This window comes from Taudactylus pleione, unplaced genomic scaffold, assembly GCF_031769625.1.
Source record: "Taudactylus pleione unplaced genomic scaffold, aTauple2 ptg000652l, whole genome shotgun sequence".
NCBI classification, from domain to species: domain Eukaryota; kingdom Metazoa; phylum Chordata; class Amphibia; order Anura; family Myobatrachidae; genus Taudactylus; species Taudactylus pleione.
In genome coordinates, this window is record NW_028285054.1 from 1,206,528 (window position 1) to 1,226,002 (window position 19,475).

Below are 19,475 nucleotides of genomic sequence, written 5' to 3' on the forward strand. Positions count from 1 at the left end.
GGCCACCCAGGAGATGGCCATGGACGGGCGGGCCACTGCCCCTGAGAGGGAGTAAATGGACTTTAAGCAAGTCTCAACTTTCCTGTCCGTGGGATCCTTCAGTGAGGACATAGACGGTAATGGCAAAGTAGCGCCCCGAGTTAAACGGGTGACATGGGAATCCACCGCCGATGGAGTTTCCCATTTTTTACAATGTGCCTCAGGGAAGGGGTAATTAGAAGCCAACCACTTCTGAGGTAGAAATCTCTTACTGGGCGCCTGCCAAGCCACCGCCATATGATCCATCAACTGATCAGATACGGGAAACACCGCAGAAACCACCTTAGTCTTTTTAAAACTAGGATATTTCGACTTAGGAGCTGGTGCCTCATCCTCTATTAGGAGAATGGCTCGCACCGTCCTAACCAGTGCTCGCACATTAATAGACGACTTGGTATCCATTTCCTGTACCGATGTGTCCGATCCAGTGTCATCAGGAACATCCCCATCATCTGATGACCCCTCTGAGTCCGATACATGAGCCGCCTGCGCCATTAGTGTACGTTTTGACGTCCTAGAAGGCATGTCAGTCTGCAACATTGACTGAAAAGTCGAAGACGCGGCAGCTAAATTTTGTACGGAATGGGAGAGCACATCCACCCAGGTTGCAGGAGCCGCCGTAGAGGCCTGAAAAGGCAACATAGACTAATGTGTCACAGGGGAAGCCTGTAGATACATAGGCAACCCCGCATAAGGATCAACAGACTGAGACCCGGGGGGGGGGGTTTTCGCAATAATTGCGGGACACCCGAGGAATGGGTGACGGCCGGGTGAGGCAACGTCCTAGCAGGAACCGCAGTCGGGACCGACAGACGGTCCGCAATAGACACCAGCACCTGAGAAAACATCCTCCATGGTGGTTCCTGCGTTATAGGAGGTTTTGAGGGTCCGGGAACCACCTGGCACCGTTTACACAGGCCATCCTGTGACAAATCCTCCCTATCCACTCCTGCAGAACAGCGTCCGCAGGAGACTAACACCGGAGCCACGGAGTGCTCAATCTCCTTGTCCGACATGACAAAATATATTACAGAAATAAATATATCTGGCAACAGAGTCGATTCAAGCGCACTCACCAGTGTGCTGAACAACAGCCCACAATATGGTACTGTGTAGCACACAACTGTATGTAACGGACCTCACAAATACGTGATTTATATAGGTGAGGTCTGTAGAAACGCCCCTCCCCCACACACCTGTAGGGTCTGTAGAGAAGTAAAGGGATAGGTATAAGCTGACAGTAAGTGGAAATAAGCACAGACAGGCCGCACTAGCAAAAGTCACATACCAAGTAGAGAAGTTATACTCACTGCACCTTTCCACTACAACCACAAGAAAATGGCCCCCAGAGACCCTCAGAGGAGGAGTGGCCGAGTAATCTGCTGCTCAGCGACGCCAGACTACAAGCTGAAAGGCGCGCTGAGCTGAGGAGGGGAGCCGCTAAACAGGGAAGGCTTCCTCCCCTGGCTAGCTATTAACCCCAGGGCTGCCGGCTTCCCGCTAGCCGTTAAATACCTGGTGGACTAGCGGTCTCACGGGGTATACCTCCGAGGTAATCGGCGACTCGCGGCTTACCTTTTCCCCGGCGACTCTGGCAGCAGTCCAGGGAGGTACCCAGAGTCCGGCTAGTACGGACTCTGGCCTCCCGCCGCGATCCCCAGTGCGATACTGGCGTCGCGGCGCCAGCGGGGAGTAAGAGCGGCAGCATGGACATCTGCACAGACAGCCCTTCGCGGCCACTCTGGAGAGCCAGTAAAAAAATTTAGGGGCTCTAATAAAAAATTAAAACAAGCTTTGGGAGGCTGCTCCTGCAACCCCTCTGCGCAGGGTGACCCGACTCCGGCCGGGCACCAACTCAAACTGAGGTGCCTGTGGCTCAGGGGCGGGGTATAGAGGAGGATGGACCCAAGTGCATCCTGGGAGCAGCTAAAGCTTTAAATGCGTTGTGCCCGAGGATCCAGATCCAGCTATACCCCAAGGTCAACCCTGTGGACCCCCAATGGACCCTGAAGTAGAAACCTTCAATCCCCTGAATAAAAAGCGTAGGAAGTATTAGTATCTGCCTACTGGTGCATCTTTCAGAGAAAACTTAATAAAAAAAACTTTACCACCAATGCATTAATTGTGATTTTGTTTGCTCTTACTGAGCCATAGTCATCTATTTGCATTTTTGTATATGTGGTTATCATTTTAGGACCAATTATATTTTTACTTGCCATTTCATTAAATTGTGACTATATTTGTCCTATGTTTTATCTTTTTACATGTGGATAATCCATTAAAACAAACGTTGTATAGGAGGGAAGTATTTCATTTCTATGTTTAAATTTCCACCCCCACTTGTTTATTTGATTATATTTTTTTCTGAAAGATGCGCCAGTAAGCAGATACTAATACTTCATACGCAGAATATAAGCACTGAGTGACTAGGATGTCCTAAAGTGACCGGTATTCAATAGCAGGGCACACAAGAAGACATCACTCCAAGCACACACAGCCACTCAATACACAGAAATAGTGGGCAAATACTGCTCAACAATCCAGCCTTAAGGACAGGAAGGAGCTAAAAATATAACCTGACCGCTAGGAGCAAGGTATATGGGGAGACAGGAACCCAAACTTCTCTCCTTGTGCTGTGGCAGGCAATGCTGAAAATGGCAGCCTAGCGTTTTAGAGGAGGTGTAGAGAGTAGAGTATACCTGGTACAGGTTAAGGAAGAACTCCTAGGGACGGGGGAGGGGCTAACAAGAGGAGCCTGCTTCCCCCTTCTGGTGTGGACCCCAGGGTAATGACCGCCACCGCTATCAGCGTGTAGTGCCCTGATGAGTGGAGATAACCGGAGCAGTCACTACCAGTGGTCTCCGGCACCGGTGGTGAACAGCTGCGAGTGTGTGACTCCATGCCTTTCACTGCCCACTCAGTGAAAAACTGAAAGAAATTAAAGTAATGTGGGACCACATAAAGCAGCCCCCAATCCACCCCCAACGGTGCCCACTCATGCGGACACCAAACTAAAACTGTCTGCCTATGGCTGGAGTATAGAGGAGAAGGAGCATAGGCTGCTGGAAAATTAATTTTAACCGTTTGGAGCCCACACACTGCTCTCCAGGCTATACCCTCTGGCATCCCTGTTCCCCCTAGTGTAGGAAGAAAAAAAAAAAAAACAAGAGATATGGTAAGAACTTACCTTTGTTATCTCTGTTTCTACGAAGTCCATAGGGTCCACAGGGTTGACCTTGGGGTATAGGTTGGGAACCAAATCCGGGCACTACGCAGTTAAAGCTTTTAGCTCCCAGGATGCACTGGGTCCACTCTCCCTATAGCCCCGCCCCCAAGCCAGAGGCACCTCAGTTTGTAAATAGCCAAAGGCCGGAGGAGGAAAGAAAGAGAGAGAAGACTGGAACACTCAATAACCATACTCACAGAAAAGGAGACGGGAAACCGGTGACCAGAAACACAGCCCATATGAAGCCAGGTGCGTCAGGACGTGCGCCCTGTGGACCCTATGGACTTTGTAGAAACAGAGATAACAAAGGTAAGTTCTTACCATATCTCTTGTTGTCTACTTCAGGGTCCATCGGGGGTCCACAGGGTTGACCTTGGGGATGTCCCAAAGCAGTCCTTATAAGGGTGGGGGGCGCTCCTGTGCTGAGAGGAGAATCAGTTGTCCAAAGGAAGCATCCTGAGAGGCAAAGGAAACCAATGCATAGAATCTTAAAAAGGTGTGGGCAGAAGACCGCATGGCCACCTCGCAAGGCAGAACAGCCGAGGCGCCACAGCGAGCCACCCACAAAGGGCCCACAGTCCAAGTAGAATAAGTATCAACCAAAACAGAAAGGCCTATCCTATGTGTAGGCCCCTGAGATAGTCATACGAAGTTATCTAGCCGATGTCAAATTAGCAGCTGGCCATCCTTCCCTTTGAAGTCCAAAGACCACAAATAAGGAGTCTGAGATCCTGAAGGAAACTGAGCGGATCACATAAATCTGGAGAGGCCGGACCACAGTCAATGAGGCCACACCAGCAGAGAGGACTGTTGACTAATATGTCAGTACCATAAGTTCCAGAAAAACATGGAACTTAGAAAGCACTTTAGAAAAAGACCCAGGGCGAGTGCAACTCACACCCCTGACATAGTGAATCATCCAGTAGAGGGAGCCACCTGAGAACGCTCTCAATTCCGACACTCTCCTGGCGGATGCTAACGACATAAGAGAGAGAGAGAGCCTAAGCTATAGATCATGTAATGGCTATCAAGGCTAGAGGTTTAAATGAAAGTCCCGGAGGGGCACGAAGAACCACTACTAAATCCCAAGGAGCCCCTAAGGGAGTTAAAGGGAGGCATAATCCAGAAAAAACACCCTGAAGGATGAACCGGATACCAGAGAGTGGAGTAATGCCACATCCAAACCAAACTGACAGTGCAGAGATCCGCACTGACAGGAAGGCCAAGCAGAGGGCGAGACTCAAGCCAGCTGTAAGGAATGCCAGAACTTCTGGAAATCCTAATCACCGGAGGATCGTAGCGATAGGTACGATACCATAAGAATTATGTATGCCACAGTCCGTGGTAGATCCCAGCAAAGTCTGGCCTACGTGCTCTAAACATCTCAATGATGACAGAGCCAGGGAAGCCCTAGGACCACAGTAGGGACGCAGTCAAAGACAAACGATCCAGGTCCAGGGAAAAACAAGGACCCTGAGACAACAGGTCCGGACAGAGAAGCAGTAGGAACGGAGCATTGACAAGGAGACTCCGAAAATCTAAGTACCAGTGACGTCTGGGACGAACTGCAGCCACCAGAAGGAAAGCCCCTCCGTCTCGAATTAAACTTCCGAAGACCTTGAGGAAGAAGGGAGACCGGAGGACACAGGTCCACAAAGTGGAAGGACCACTTCACTGACAGTCACTGAAGTTTCCTTCAGTACCCCTACTGCTGGACTGTAACACCGGTAGTGTGTGATAGAGTCAGAAGGCCATGAGGAGTCGAAACCTCTCTTGGAGAAGAGACTAGTCCCCGAAATGCACATCGTGACAGCTGAGGAAGCCCGCTTCCCAATGGGGAGCTCCCGGAATGAACACTGCAGAGATGGCCAGGAAGAGACCCTCGGACTATGTCCGAATGTGTGACATTCCTGTTATTGCCACCCAACTTCCAGTGTTGCCTAGATGGAAACCACTGTTGCGGCACTGTCGGACTGAACCCTTTCAGGTTTAACGTGAAACATGTGTTAGGCCAGAGTGAAGGCCCAAGACAGCCTAATGATCCAACAAGTAAATTGGCAAGGCGGAAGCAACAGACTTCCAACTGCCACAAAATTAATGCGGACCAGACACTGTCCGTAGCAAAGAATACCCTGGACGAGATGGCCATAGCCACCCGGACAGAGACAGACTCGCCTCCGGAGAGAGCATCATCGGTTGAACAGCGATCCGATGGAAAAAACTCAATCCATCTGGAGAGGAGCCAATTATGGCAAGGCCCGGAATGGAACTGAGCACATTCCACCCTTCCAAAGGTAGACACTCTGGATATTTCACCGCGCATCATAGAGAGTAATGACATTAGTCGACTGCGTAGACATCCGCCCACTCCTAGCTGAAGAGTGAAGATCTTGTCTTACGCCAGAGGAATTCTCAGATTCTGAGAATCCAGTAGGGCTCCCAGAAGAATACTCTGTGAGGGATGTAGGGAGGACTTTTTCCCCGTTCATTAAACATCTGTGCACTGAAGAAGCCATGGCTATCCTGACCTGGCTGTAAAGTACCTCGGTGATCCTGCTAAGAGCAGGAGGCCGTCCCGATACAGGAGCAGTCGGATACACTGAACAGGTGAACTGTCAGAAAATCCATAAAGCTAGTAAACCCAGATGGGGCTGAGGGCAATTCCAAAAGGCAAAGCCCGAAAATTGCAAGTTGCAAATTGAAAATTGCAAACCTGAGCCCATGCTGAGCGAGGGCTCTATATGTACCCGTAGGTACGTGCCCTGAATATTCAGAGATACCATAAAGTCCCCTGGTTCCAAACATCGGATGGTGGAGCATGGTGGACTCCTCCTGAGCCCAGGTACCTGTAGGAACTGGTTCAGGGAATTGAGACAGAGAATAGGCCAAAGAGGACCATTCAGCCACTGCACCAGAAAGAAAGCAGAACAACCAGTCCCTCGCTGAGATAGTGGGGATGGCCTAAATAGCTCTGCTTACCGCAAAAACTGTATAGTTTTCTGGATTTGTAAGGCCCCGTTCGGGTCTGAAGAAGGGCCCGCGTATCACCACATGGAAAAAGGCCGCCTAAGCAATGAGAGGGCGTACCCGTGAGAGACTACCACTCCTACTCACGCAGCCATGGCGACTTAACATCAGCACTGGGTGAACTGAGAAAGTCGGTATCTCACTCTGGAATCCCACAGTTGTAGACCTGTCCCGCAGGCTGAAGATTTGTCCTTAGGTTCAGAAGCAGGGTCGACTGGAATCCCAGGTCTGCTCGGTACTGGATATGGCGGCCCTTGTAGAGGCCGACAGCCTAGGAAGAAACAGGTCATTAGGCTGACCCTGAGGGCCAAAAGACTTAACAGATTTAGTCTGAGGCCTTGTAGTGGGAGTAGCTGAAGGCGGTAAAACTTGTCGTTAGTAATACCGCCAATGTTACTACAATCTTGTCAAGGTCAGGACCAAACAAGATCTTCACCATAGATGGTATCTGCACCTCTGCATACCCAGAGCGCAGCCATAGGGTATTACCGCGTATACCGTCGCAGCCGGAACTCTGAAAGTTAAGAGACTGGTATCCAATGTAGGTATTTCCTCATAGGACAACTGCATATATTATGTGAGCGACCAAACACATTTGAACCCCAGAGGTGTTGGAGGGGAAAAAACGTTACAAATGCATCAGTCCAGTATGCAATAGTATTAACCAACCATGCTATAGCCATGGTAGGATGGGTAACAGCCCCTGAAAGCGAGTATACTGATTCCGGGGCAGAGTTACCACCTACGGATCCGTAGAATCCGACCACGCAGGAATGGGAGGCGTAGTAACGTTTGTAATCAGACGAGTAACATGCCAATCCAGCCCAGGAGGGGCTTGTGATGACCCTCAGGGAATTAGGGACAGGAGGCCAAATCGCTGCCATGATACCTCGTACCTGGCGACAGCCAGAATCCCGCCATGCGTTCCACCCGCCAGTTACAAACAGGGAACCCGAAGGCACGTTAGACTGAGGGTGTATGATACAGGTGCAGGTCGACATTCACTATAACCAGAATGGACCTGGCTACCAGCCCTAAAGCAGGGATAATAATACCTGAAATAGGCTCCCCCCCCGTGTAAGAGGGAAAGAGCCCAAACAGCATCCAGTTCACGGCAGAGCCAACTGGGAAGTAACCACAGGGCGTAGTGGTAGTCCCTGCAAGGGGAATGACAGACTGTTGTGGCACCAGAGTAGATTCATGTGCTGTGAAAAAACCCTGCAAGGAGAGAGTCTGTGTTACAGGGGTAGAGTACAAGAAACTGCGAGATACCCTGAGATGAAAAGAGCAGTATGGTGACGTAACCCCAAGCAAGTTACAACAATGGGGTCCGCCCGGCAATCCGCAAATTAGAGGATCCCGAGAAACAAACCGCCCAAGGGGGTCGTGTAAGGGGCCCGGCACCAGATGACGCCGCATACATAACCCTTTATAAGTCAAATCCTTTGCACTAACACCTGCAGCACATGACTTGCAGGATAGCAAAAATGGGTGCAGTATCACGCTCTATCTTCAGGTCAGACATATCTGACCAACCCATTTTCAGCGTATGCAACACACAGTTCCACCCAAAAAAATGGCAACGTGCAGCACGCAACAGTATGTGACAAACCACACAAATATTAACAAGTATATATATGTGAGGTCTCAGAATCACCTAAGTACTTTAGCTGTATTAGGGCAGATAAAGAAAAGGGATAGATATATACTGACAGGTGAGAGAATAAAGTACAGACAGTCAGCACTAGCATAAGTCACATACAATGCAGATATATACATATATACATAAACAGGTCATATAATATACTGCAAAAAGTCACTGCATTCAACTGCACAGATTCATTGTCTGGGAAGGCTACATCGCTGTGTACACTGACCTAATGGTGAGGTACGCAGGGGGACTGGACTCACTGCCATCTCTGGAGCTCTGCTGCTGCACATAGAAAATGGCCGCCTAGAGACCTCAGAAGAAGCGCGGACCGCAGAGGAAGCAGCTCAGCAACGACAGACTATAGTACTGAAAGGCGCGCTGAGCTGAGGGGAGGAGCCGCTGTAACAGGGAAGACTTGCCCTGGTGGTCTAGTGGACACATGGGGTATGGGGGGACCCGCCGCCACCTGCGGTCTGTCCCCAGAGACCGGAGGCACAGGACTGCATTTCAAATGCGCGGATCACCGCTTGACCTTACCTGCTCCCCGTGGATCCGGCAGCAGTCCTGGGCGCCCGCAGAGTCTGGCTAGTACAGACTCTGGGGTCCCGCTGAAATCCCCAGATCTGTACTGACGTCTCAGCGCCGGCGGGGTGACGGAGAGGCAGCTTGGACGTCCCATGGACAGTCCGACGCTGCCACTCCTAAGAGTCCACAAGTAAAGAAAAAAACCTTTAAACTCAAAAATAAATTTTAAGCTTAGGGGCTGCTAATCAGCCCCCCCTGCGCTAATTTGGTGACCCGACTCCGGCCGGGCACCAACTTAAACTGAGGTGCCTCTGGCTTGGGGGCGGGGCTATAGGGAGAGTGGACCCAATGCATCCTGGGAGCTAAAAGCTTTAAATGCGTGGTGCCCGGATTTGGTTCCCAACCTATACCCTAAGGGCAACCCTGTGTTGACCCCCTATGGACCCTGAAGTAGAAAGTTTGTTTATTGTAGATGCCAATATATCAAGAACCCCAAAGGAGAAGTGGCTAATGGGCACCGAAATACATGTTACCTGGTTAATTTTAAAGGACTGACGTCTTCATTAGAATGTGTTTCAATGGTCTCCACAGAATGTGCATTGAGGGCCAGAGGGATTTTCAACTGTGCTGTCTTGAGTGCCAGGTGGACTGCTGTAAGAGTCTTGAACCGCTCAGTTGAGTTGCGAGAAAACTCTACGAAAGCTCTAACGAAAAAAACACCACACTTAAACCACTCCCTATACAAGATTTGCCTGCATAGATTAAAAATAGGAAAGTTACTTCGTAAAAACAGGTCTTCAAAAATTCTTAAAACTAATCCATCTGCCTCTTGCTGACCTCACAAATATTTGCCCTTTATATTTGAATGTAACGGATGTACTGGTAAAGAGTAGTTTGTGAATGGTGCTTGGGATTTTCAAAAAGTAAACTGACCTTTACTTATGAAAACTAGCAAAGAAGCCTGCATATAAAGCAGAGGTGCAGGCTGTGGGCTCCTATTGCCACCTATTAAACACATTGTAATGTAAACCACGTCTTTTTAGGTTCTATGACAATGGCAACTGACACTTGGGGTCCAAGCTACAACTGTTGAGTATCAGTGCTTTAAAGCGACTGTCAAAAGAGAAATCAAACAGCTTCTAGAGCATATTCAATAATAAGTGACATTAATAAAAATGTTATTTAAATAGAACAACCTTGACAACAGTGTTCTATAAAATAGAACATTATCTGACACACATGCACTGAATGAGACTTAAAAACTGTTCAAATATGAAACACTAACTGTAGGAGTACTCACCTTGACCCATCAAATAATATAGCTTTCACTTGCCCACACTGTCTGAAGAGAGATTGTATCTGCTTGTGGTACAGAAATCCATAGGGTGGTATATTCTTCAGCTGCTCATAAAATGAATGTAAATTAGGCCAATTAAAAGTGGATTTATGGATCTACACTGCCATTTACTAAAACATTCCTATAGAGCATCCAGGTGCTACAATTCATAGCAACCAGACTGCCTTCACTGATCATCCAAGGGAACTAGATTGATTATATACAGGATAATTAAAAGGTATATTTATGTCTGTGTTTCTGGGTTTATTGAAAACCAATTGTCAATATACTTTTACTTTACTTCATACTTGTGTGCAATCTTTCTTGAAAAAAATTATCCTAATGAATTAAAGGTATATTCCCTGGGTATAAACCTTGCGAGTAAGCTACTGAATTAGTTATTAATTAGAAGTCATTAAATGATAAAAACAGAATATTGGTTTAAATATATGATATTATATAGAGAACTCTGTGGGGACGATTCAATAATTTTTTTGGGCGAGATAATTAATGAGCGCCCAGATTGCTATTCAATTGTTCTGGGCACTCATTAATTATCGCCCTCTTCGCCGGCTAAAAGACTAGTTTAGCCGTGTAAAATGGCTAAACCAGTCTTAATTCCTGGTTAGGGCGCGCTATCTGCTATAATATAATGATTCTTTTATATACAGTATAGATGGACACTAAGGGCTCGATTCTATTCAGCACGATGTAAATAGCTACGGGAGTTAGCTCCCGGAGCTATTCAATACACCGCGCTGACAAGTCCAACTAATGATTTCTTCTCTCATCCCTCTGGGGATGAGAGAAGAAATCCGACAAAAGTCCCGGAGCGAGGCTGTTTTCTGCCCTTAGCGCCGGGAAAACAGCCTCGCGCCGGGAAGTTAGGTCAGGGAATGCCCGTTATTGCACCTAAACACCCTGTTTAAGGCGCGATAACGAGCCTTTTAAGCGCGATGAATTGAATAGCTCCGGGAGCTATCTCCCGGCGCTATTTACATCGCGCTGAATTGAATCGTGCCCTATGATCAGTATAAAAAAAAATTTAAGAAAATATATGAAAAATCATAAACTTAGAAATAAACGGATGTCAAATGTGTCAATCGTAATGTATTATGCAATTTGTTGGCTCTTAGAGGACTTGCCATAAATGATGGGATGGAATGGGCCTTAACATTAAGAGCAATACTTCTATGATAACAAAAATGCATTAACCCAGACACATTTTTCCCCACAAATTAAAAGCTATGGCCAATAGGGGGCCAGCCATTTTGTGAACAACACAGGAAAGCCATCACATAGGATCAATGGATACAAGGTTATTCCCAAATAATCAGATCAAGATTTCAAGAAGCCAAGCCTTTTGCATAAAATCTTTTGTCGTTTTGTGGGATCTTAATCTTGTGTTGGAAGTGCTAACATTACAACCCTTAAAGTATGACACAAGTGTTTAACACGCAAAGGGATATTTCTGGTGGCAATCACATCTGCTAGAAGAGTGAGAACACTTCAGTCTTCAGGACACTGGGAACCATTCCTTGACAACCTAGTAGCGCTGCAAACACATAATGAACTTTGGCCTCGAGTGGTGTCTGAGTTTCATGTCAAACAAGAAATTGTATCTCTGGACCCTCGTATAGAACCAGTTAATACTACTACTTGTGATGCACGTAATTCCATCAGACAATCTATCACCACCTTGTTTTTTCATTTTAATTCCAGAGACAACATTCCCGCAAGGAATATAGAGGAGCTGCATAAACACTTGGAAAATGGGCCTACTGCTGTGATCTACACAGGATGTGCACTTATGTTTATGGATACTTGGGGGGGGACACTAGAATGGCATTCAGATCGTGAACCCTTGTTGATAGCCTTTTCAGGTATTTAGGATTATACATAAAATCATGTTGGACTAAGTGGCAGAGTTTTCAGTTTACCAATTTTTTTCAGTTAATCGGGTGTCAATACTGCTTTGGAGATACATACTTCTATTTTAGGGTAGTTCCTAAAAATCAGGATTGGTCTTTAATGGACGGTGCAATATTTGTTTGTCTTGGTAGTTTGAGGTGACCATAAGCTTATTTTAGAAACCGCATAAGTCTCTCTGGACTTGGTATTAGGTCAATAGCTAGCCTCATCGCTTACATATAGGAATTTGACGTACCATAACTGTAGTTTTGGGGTCCTTGCCTCCTAGTTCTCGTACACCAGTTTCTTCATCCAGCTGCGCAGGAGTGAAATAATTTGGGTAGAAAGCCCCAGCGATCACAACCTGACAAGTATTAGAGACACACACAGACCACATAAATTATTTGAAGTGAATGTGTATGATAAAGAGCATTTTAGATTTGCTGAGAAAAGCAGTTTGATAGCTGAAATAATAGAAGGGATAGCTGGTCCCTATAGAGAGCAATAACTATACACAAGGCCATCTCTTCATTAAATAGCCATACTACATGCTTAGCCAACGCAGCCACACAACATTAGGTCATTAAATCAGTGTGACAGGGACACATTTTGCATGTGGGCTGCCAATGGGGGAAAAAAAAAAAAAAAAAACTTACCCTTGAGTTAAGTTAACTCTCTCTCTTCAAAGTCCATATGGTCCACAGGGGAGATGAAAGGGGTGTAGGTGGGACCTGGAGGACCGTACACCAAAAGCAAAGCTTTTCAATACCAGGATGCTCCAGTCCTTCCCCCTATACCCCACCCACTGCCTGAGGGCAACTCAGTTTTGTTAACAAGCCCAAGGCAGGAGGAGGATAGCAGAGAAGGAAGACTGGTAAACTGAAGAACCACACTCGCACAGAGAAGGAAACAAGTGACCCATAGAAGCCAGGTGCGTCAGGGCGGGTGCCCTGTGGACTTTGAAGAAAGAGTGAACATGGGCAAGTTTTACCATAACTTGTTTTCTTCTTCAGGGTCCATAGGGCTCCACAGGGGAAACAATGGTGATGTCCCAAAGCAGTTGTTCAAGGGCGGGGACGCTCCTGAGCAGAGAGGAGAACCCTGCGCCCAAAGGAAGCATCCTGGGAGGCAAATGTATCAAAGGTATAAAACCCAAGAAAGGTGTGGACAGAAGACCACATGGCCGCCTTGCATAGCTGTTCAGCAGAGGCGACACGTCGAGCTGAACATGAGGGACCCACAGAGCGAGTAGAATGACCAGTTACTGTAGCAGTTACAGGTAGGGCCGTCTGAGTGTGAGCCTGTGAGATAGTCATGCGAAGCCATCTGGCCAGAGTCTGTTAGCTGGCCATACCTTCTTATAGAATCCATATAAGATGAATAGGGAGTCAGATTTCCTGATGGAAGTAGTACGGTCCACGTAGACCTTCAGAGCACGGACCACATCCAAAGCAGCCTCACCTGCCGAGAGGTCTGGCGATTGAAGGGCCGGAACCACAATTTCCTCATTAAGGTGGAAACTACAAACCACATTGGGAAGGAAGCCTGAGTGCGTTCTAAGAACAGCCCTGTCCTGATGAAAAGCATGAAAGCGCCACTAAATCCGATACCCTATGGGCAGATGCTAGAGCCAGAAGAAACGGTTGTCGCAGTGAGCCACTTAACATCCACTGACTCCAGGGGTTTGAATGGAGGTTCCTGAAGTGCATGGAGAACCACTGACAAATCCTGTGAAGCCACAGGAGGGACAAAGGGTGGATGTATACGTAGAACACCTTGTAAGCAGGTGTGAACATCCAGTAGAGGAGCAAATCTGCGCTGTAACCCGATGGACAGAGCAGAGACGTGCACTTTCAAAGATGCTAGGCGAAGTCCAAGATCCAATTCAGCCTGAAGAAACGAAAGTATTCAAGAAACCTTAAAAAACTTGAGGGTCATTTTTGTAGGAGTACACCACTGGAAATATGTATGCCATACCTGGTGATAAATTCTGTCCGAGACCAGTTTACAGCCCGGAGCACAGAGCTAGAAAATCCTATAGCACTTAGGAGGGACGTCTCAAGAGCCAAGCCTTTAAAGACAGACAGGCCAGGTCCGGATGTAGACAGGGACCCTGAGACAACAGTTCTGGTCGTAGAGGAAGTTGAAGAGGAACGGAAATGGAGAGACTTTGAAGATCGGAGTACCAATGGCATCTGGGCCAAGCCGGAGATACCAACAGGACTGTACACCCTTCCTGTTTGAACTTCCGAAGAACCAAAGGAAGAAGGGATATTGGAGGTAAGAAGTACGCCAGATGGAAGGTCCACCTCACTGATAATGCATCCACGAAGGCCACGTTGGAGGTCCCTTGTCCTGGCTCCATACACTGGAAGTTTGCGATTGTGTCTTGAGGCCATGAGATCCACATCCGGTAGACGGCTGAGGAAATCAGTTTCCCATTTGAGAATTCCTGGGATTGACACTGAGGACATGGCTGGGAGATGGTGTTTGGCCCATGTAAGAATGCGAGACACTTCTGCCATTGCTGTCAGACTTAAGAGTGCCTCCTTGGTGATTGAGATAGGCCACTGCCGTGGCGTTGTCGGACTGTACTGGCCTGTCCTGAAGACTATCGTGAGCCAGAGAGAGAGCTCTGTAGATAGCTTGGAGTTCCAGGACGTTGATTGGCAAGACCACCTTGGCTGGAATCCAGCAGCCTTGGAATGAGTGCTGGCCGGTCACTGTGCCCCAACCACGGGGGCTTGAGTCCGTGGTGTGAGGAGTGCCCAGTCCGGAATCCAAAAGGGGCATCCTTTAAGTGAGACATCTGTAGCCACCAGGCTAGGAACAGGGAAACCACCGGGGAGAGGCCCATCGTCTGGGATCTGAGCAGATGGGGCAGCCCGTTCCACCTGGAGAGGATCAGGTGTTGTAGGGGCCTGGAGTGAAATTGAGCGAACTCCACCATGTCGAAGGTGAACACCATGGATCCCAGGGTCTGCATTGCAGAGAGAATTGACACTTGGTGACTGTGTAGTAGTCTGCACACCCGGTGCTGCAATACCAAGATTTTGTCTGCTGTGAGGAAGATTCTTTGAACCGGAGAGTCCAGGAGGGCTCCCAGATGTACCATTCTTTGAGAAGGTGTCAAGAAAGACTTTCCAGTTGATCAGCCAACCGTGCATTTGTAGAAAGGCAATGGTTACCTGTAGATGGCGGTGAAGAATTTCTGGGGAGCTGGCCAACAGCAAGAGATCGTCTAAGTATGGGAGCAGTCTGATCTCTTGACGACGAAGACAGGCCACCCATAACTGCCATGATCTTGGTAAATACCAGGAAGAGCAATTGCAAGGCCAAAAGGCAGAGTCTGAAATTGGTAATGTTGCTGTAGTATAGAAAACCGAAGATATTGTTGATGAGAAGGCGCTATAGGTACATGTAGATAAGAGTCCTGAATATCCAGAGACACCATAAAGTCCCCGGGCTCCATAGCAAGGACAATAGAGCAGAGGGTTTCTATACGAAACCTGGGCACCCCGAATCCACAGCTGGGGGAACTTCCCATTTAGTGCTACCACAAGGAAGGTGGTCTGCAATGTTTGCCAGCACCTGTGAAAAAGTAGCCCAGGGTGAGTCCTGAGGAGAGGACACCAGGGCTGATGGGCCCAGGGTAGTATAACAAGATGCACAAAGTGATCCTGAATGAGGTCCTCTGAAGCCAAGTAGGATTTACAAAACACCAGGTAGACTCCAATTAAGCTGTAGGAACATCTCAAGGATGATCAGTGGAAACAGGATGCACCTGAGCTCAATTTTGAGCTTCATGACAAAGGCTGTGAATACTTATGTACATGTGACTTCAGTGGGTTTTTTTTGTATTACATTTGCAAAAATATCAAAAAAAATTTTTTTACCCGTTGTCATTATGGGGAATTGTGTGTAGAATTTTGAGGACAAAAATGAATTTATTCCGTTTTGTAACATAACAAAATATGGAAAAAGTGAAGTGCTGTGAATACTTTCCGGATGCACTGTAGGTTCTTCCATATGACACTATATATATATATCTTTATGGGTTAGCCTGTATAATTCACACATGTAGCTAAATTGGACAATGCTCAGGTTGTCTGTCAACTCTTGTGTCAAGTGACAGAATCTGCCTAGGTGTGGCTAACTTTCATTCAACATAGTAGACTGTATATCTTGCTGAGAAATGCCTGGCCTGCCACCTGTTCCATCGCCTGCTTCTGAAGCCGCTGTCCGACAGTTCTTTTCTTGCATCTCACTCCAAAAGAGAAAACTGCATTTGAGATTGCTTACAATGTACAGGTCTGAGTGAGCCATAGAAGTACTACAGGGAAATTGGGGGCACCCCAAGTCCGAGCACTGGTCAGCAACTGGGGCCTAATATATATGCTTTGCAAAGGGGAGCTTTATGCTTTGCATAGGGGAGCTTTATGAATTTTATTTTAGGGTCTGCATATTTATACAAAGTGGATGTTTGCTGAATTATGGAAATCTTAAAAGAAAAAAAAAAACACTATGCTGTAAAAATGAGTGTTATGGTAAAATGTACCTTTGTTAACTCTCTTTCTTCGAAGTCCATAGGATCCACAGGGAGACCTTGGGGTGTAGGAATCCGGGCACCACGCAGTTAAAGCTTTCAGCTCCCAGGATGCATCAGTCCATTTCCCCTATACCCTGCCCCCGAGCCAGAGGCATCTCAGTTTGTGACAAGCCAAAGGCCAGAGGAGGATAAGAGAGAAGGAAGACTAGTACACACAAGAACCACACTGTCACAGAGAAGGAGACGGAACCCGGTGACCAAAAACAAAGCCCATCCGAAGCCAGGTGCGTCAGGGTGGGTGCCCTGTGGACTTCGAAGAAAGAGTTATGGTATGTTTTACCATAATTCTCATTTTCTTCTTCAGTGTCCATAGGACTCCACAGGGAGACCTATGTCCCAAAGCAGTCCTTTAAGGGTGGGAGGGGAGAATAATGGTGCAAACACACGGTCAGATGTGTCAGATGAACGATTTGCAAACGATTGAACGATGTTCGACTATTAAAATTACTGGAAATTATCCAAAACTGACTGCAAACACATCAGATGTCAAATATAGTTATATGACAATCGGGAATGCGCATCTTTCATCGTTGCACACGTCAAATTTTTCTTTCAGATATGAACGAATTTTAAAATCGTTATCGTTCAGATCTGAAGAAAAATCTGACCATGTGTATGCACCTTAAGGCACCTGAAGGAAGAATCCTGAGAGGCGAAGGCATCAAAGGCATAGAACCTCAGAAAGGTATGAACAGAAGACCACGTGGCTGCCTTACAAAGCTGAACAGCCGAGGCACCACGTCAAGCTGCCCACGAGGGAACCACACACTGTGTAGAATGAACAGTAACAGAAGCTGGAATAGGAAGGCCTGTCTGCGTTTAAGTCTGCGAGATAGTCATACAAAGCCACCTAGCCAACGTTTGTTTGTAGGCTGGCCATCCCTTCTTGTGAAATCCAAAGAGTACAAAAAAGGAGTCTGATTTTCTAAAAGAACTGGTACGGTCCACATAAGTCATGAGGGCACGGACCACATCCAAGGAAGCCTCCCCTGCCTGTCTGGTGACTGAAAAGCCGGGACTACAATTTCCTCAATAATGTGGAAACTAGACACAACCTTAAAAAGAAAACCAGGGCGAGTACATAGTACCGCCCTGTCCTGGTGAAATATTATAAATGGGGAACGACAGGAGAGCTCCCCCAAATCGGATACTTGTCTGGCGGAAGATATAACCAGAAGATAAAGTCTTCGCTGTTAACCACTTGAGTTCCACCAAATCCAGTGGTTCAAACGGAGGACCCTGAAGGGCACGAAGAACCACTGACAAATCCCAAGGAGCCACTGGAGGAAGAAAGGGAGGTTGAAGCCATAGTACACGCTGGAGAAAGGTGTGACTATCCCGTAGTGGAGCCAGTCTACGTTGGAACCAAATTGACAGAGCAGAGACATGCACTTTCAGTGGAGGACAGGCGGAGGCCAAGGTCCAATCCAGGTTGAAGGAAGGCCAGGACTCTGGAAATCCTAAATACCTGGGGGTCATAACGTCTGGGACGACACCACTGGAAATACGTATGCCACACTATGTAGTAGATCCGAGCAGAAGCTGGTTTATGTGCCCTGTGTATCGTCTTGATGACAGAGCCAGAGAATCCTTTGGACCTTAGGAGGGATTTCTCAAGAGTTACTCTGTCAAAGACAACCTACGAAGATCCGGGTAAAGGCAAGGACCCTAAGACAACAGGTCCAGACGTTGAGGCAGCAGGAACGGAGTGTCGATGGAGAGACTCTGAAGACCAGAGTACCAATGATGTCTGGCCAAGCTGGAGCCATCAGCAGGACCGCGCCGCCCTTGTTTGAACTTCTGAAGTACTCGAGGAAGAAGGGCGACTGGAGGAAACAGCTACGCAAACTGGAAGGCCCACTTCACTGACAGAGCGTCCAACAAGGTGGCCTCGGCATCTCTTGTTCTGGATCCGAACACTGGCAGTTTGTGATTGTGCCGGGAGGCCATGAGGTCCACCTCTGGGAAGCCCCATCTGTTAACTAGTTGAAACACCTCTTGGGGAAGAGACCATTCCCAGGGATGCATGTCGTGACAGCTGAGGAAGTCTGCTTCCCAATTGAGAACTCCCAGAATGAACACTGCCAAAATGGCGGGGAGATGACATTCTGTCCATGTCAGAATGCGTGACACTTCTGTCATAGCTGCCCGACTTAGAGTGCCTCCTTGATGGTTGATGTAAGCCACTGTTGTGGCATTGTAGGACTGAATCTGTACGGGTTTCCCGTGAAGTATGTGTTGGGCCGACTTGAGGGCCCTCTACACAGCTCGAAGTAGTAATTTGTTGATTGGCAGGGTTGATTCGATTGTTGTCCAACAGCCCTGAAAGAAGTGCGGACAGGTCACTGCGCCCTAAACTCGGAGACTGGCGTCCGTTGTGAGGATTATACAGTCCGGGATCCAAAAGGGGTGACCCTTGGTTAGATGAGATGTCTGTATACACCAAGACAGACAGACGCACCTCTGGAGTAAGCACCATTGTCTGAGCCTTGAGCTGATGTGGTAATCCGTCCCGCCTGGAGAATCAGCCTTTGTAAAGGCCTGGAATGAAACTGAGCATATTCCACCATGTTGAAGGTGGATACCATGGATCCCAGGACCTGCATTGCTGAGTGGAATGACACTCGGCGGCTGTGGAGGCATCTGTGTACTCGTAGCTGTAATATGGAAATCTTGTCTGAGGTCAGAAAGATATTCTTCTGTGAGGGATTCAGGGAGGACTTTTTCCAATTGATTAACCACCCATGTGCACGTAGAAAAGCAATAGTAAAGTTGCAGATGTGGTGGAGCACTCCTGGGAACCCGTAATAGAAGCAGGAGGTGGTCCAGATATGGTAGCAGACGGACACCCTGTCCCCACAGATGGGCTGCGATGATCGCCATAACTTTAGTAAATACCTGTGGAGCTGTGGATAGACCAAAGGGCAGAGCCCGAAATTGGAAGTGTTGCTGTAGTATAGCAAACTGGAGGAAACACTGATGAGAGGGGGCTATAGGTACATGTAGGTATGCGTCCTGAATATTCAGTGATACCATGAAATCACCCGACTCCATAGCCAGGATGATGGAACGTAAGATTTCCATCATGAACCGTAGCACCATGAGGAATCTGTTTAGGGATTTGAGATTGAGGATAGGCCGATGAGACCCA

The 19,475-nt window shown here is 47.6% G+C and overlaps 1 protein-coding gene across 2 annotated transcripts in view; it reads right to left on the reverse strand.

The window, feature by feature from the left end:
• The window catches only part of TDRD9 (tudor domain containing 9), a 331,496-nt gene that overhangs the window by 109,430 nt on the left and 202,591 nt on the right, over positions 1-19,475 (reverse strand). For both annotated transcript variants that reach the window (XM_088455276.1, XM_088455275.1), the window contains exons 22-24: positions 11,972-12,079; positions 9,769-9,869; positions 9,002-9,172 (exon numbers count right to left, since the gene is read on the reverse strand). In XM_088455276.1, the coding sequence (XP_088311402.1) occupies positions 9,002-9,172; positions 9,769-9,869; positions 11,972-12,079 (380 nt within the window). The remainder of the gene's footprint in view (positions 1-9,001; positions 9,173-9,768; positions 9,870-11,971; positions 12,080-19,475) is intronic.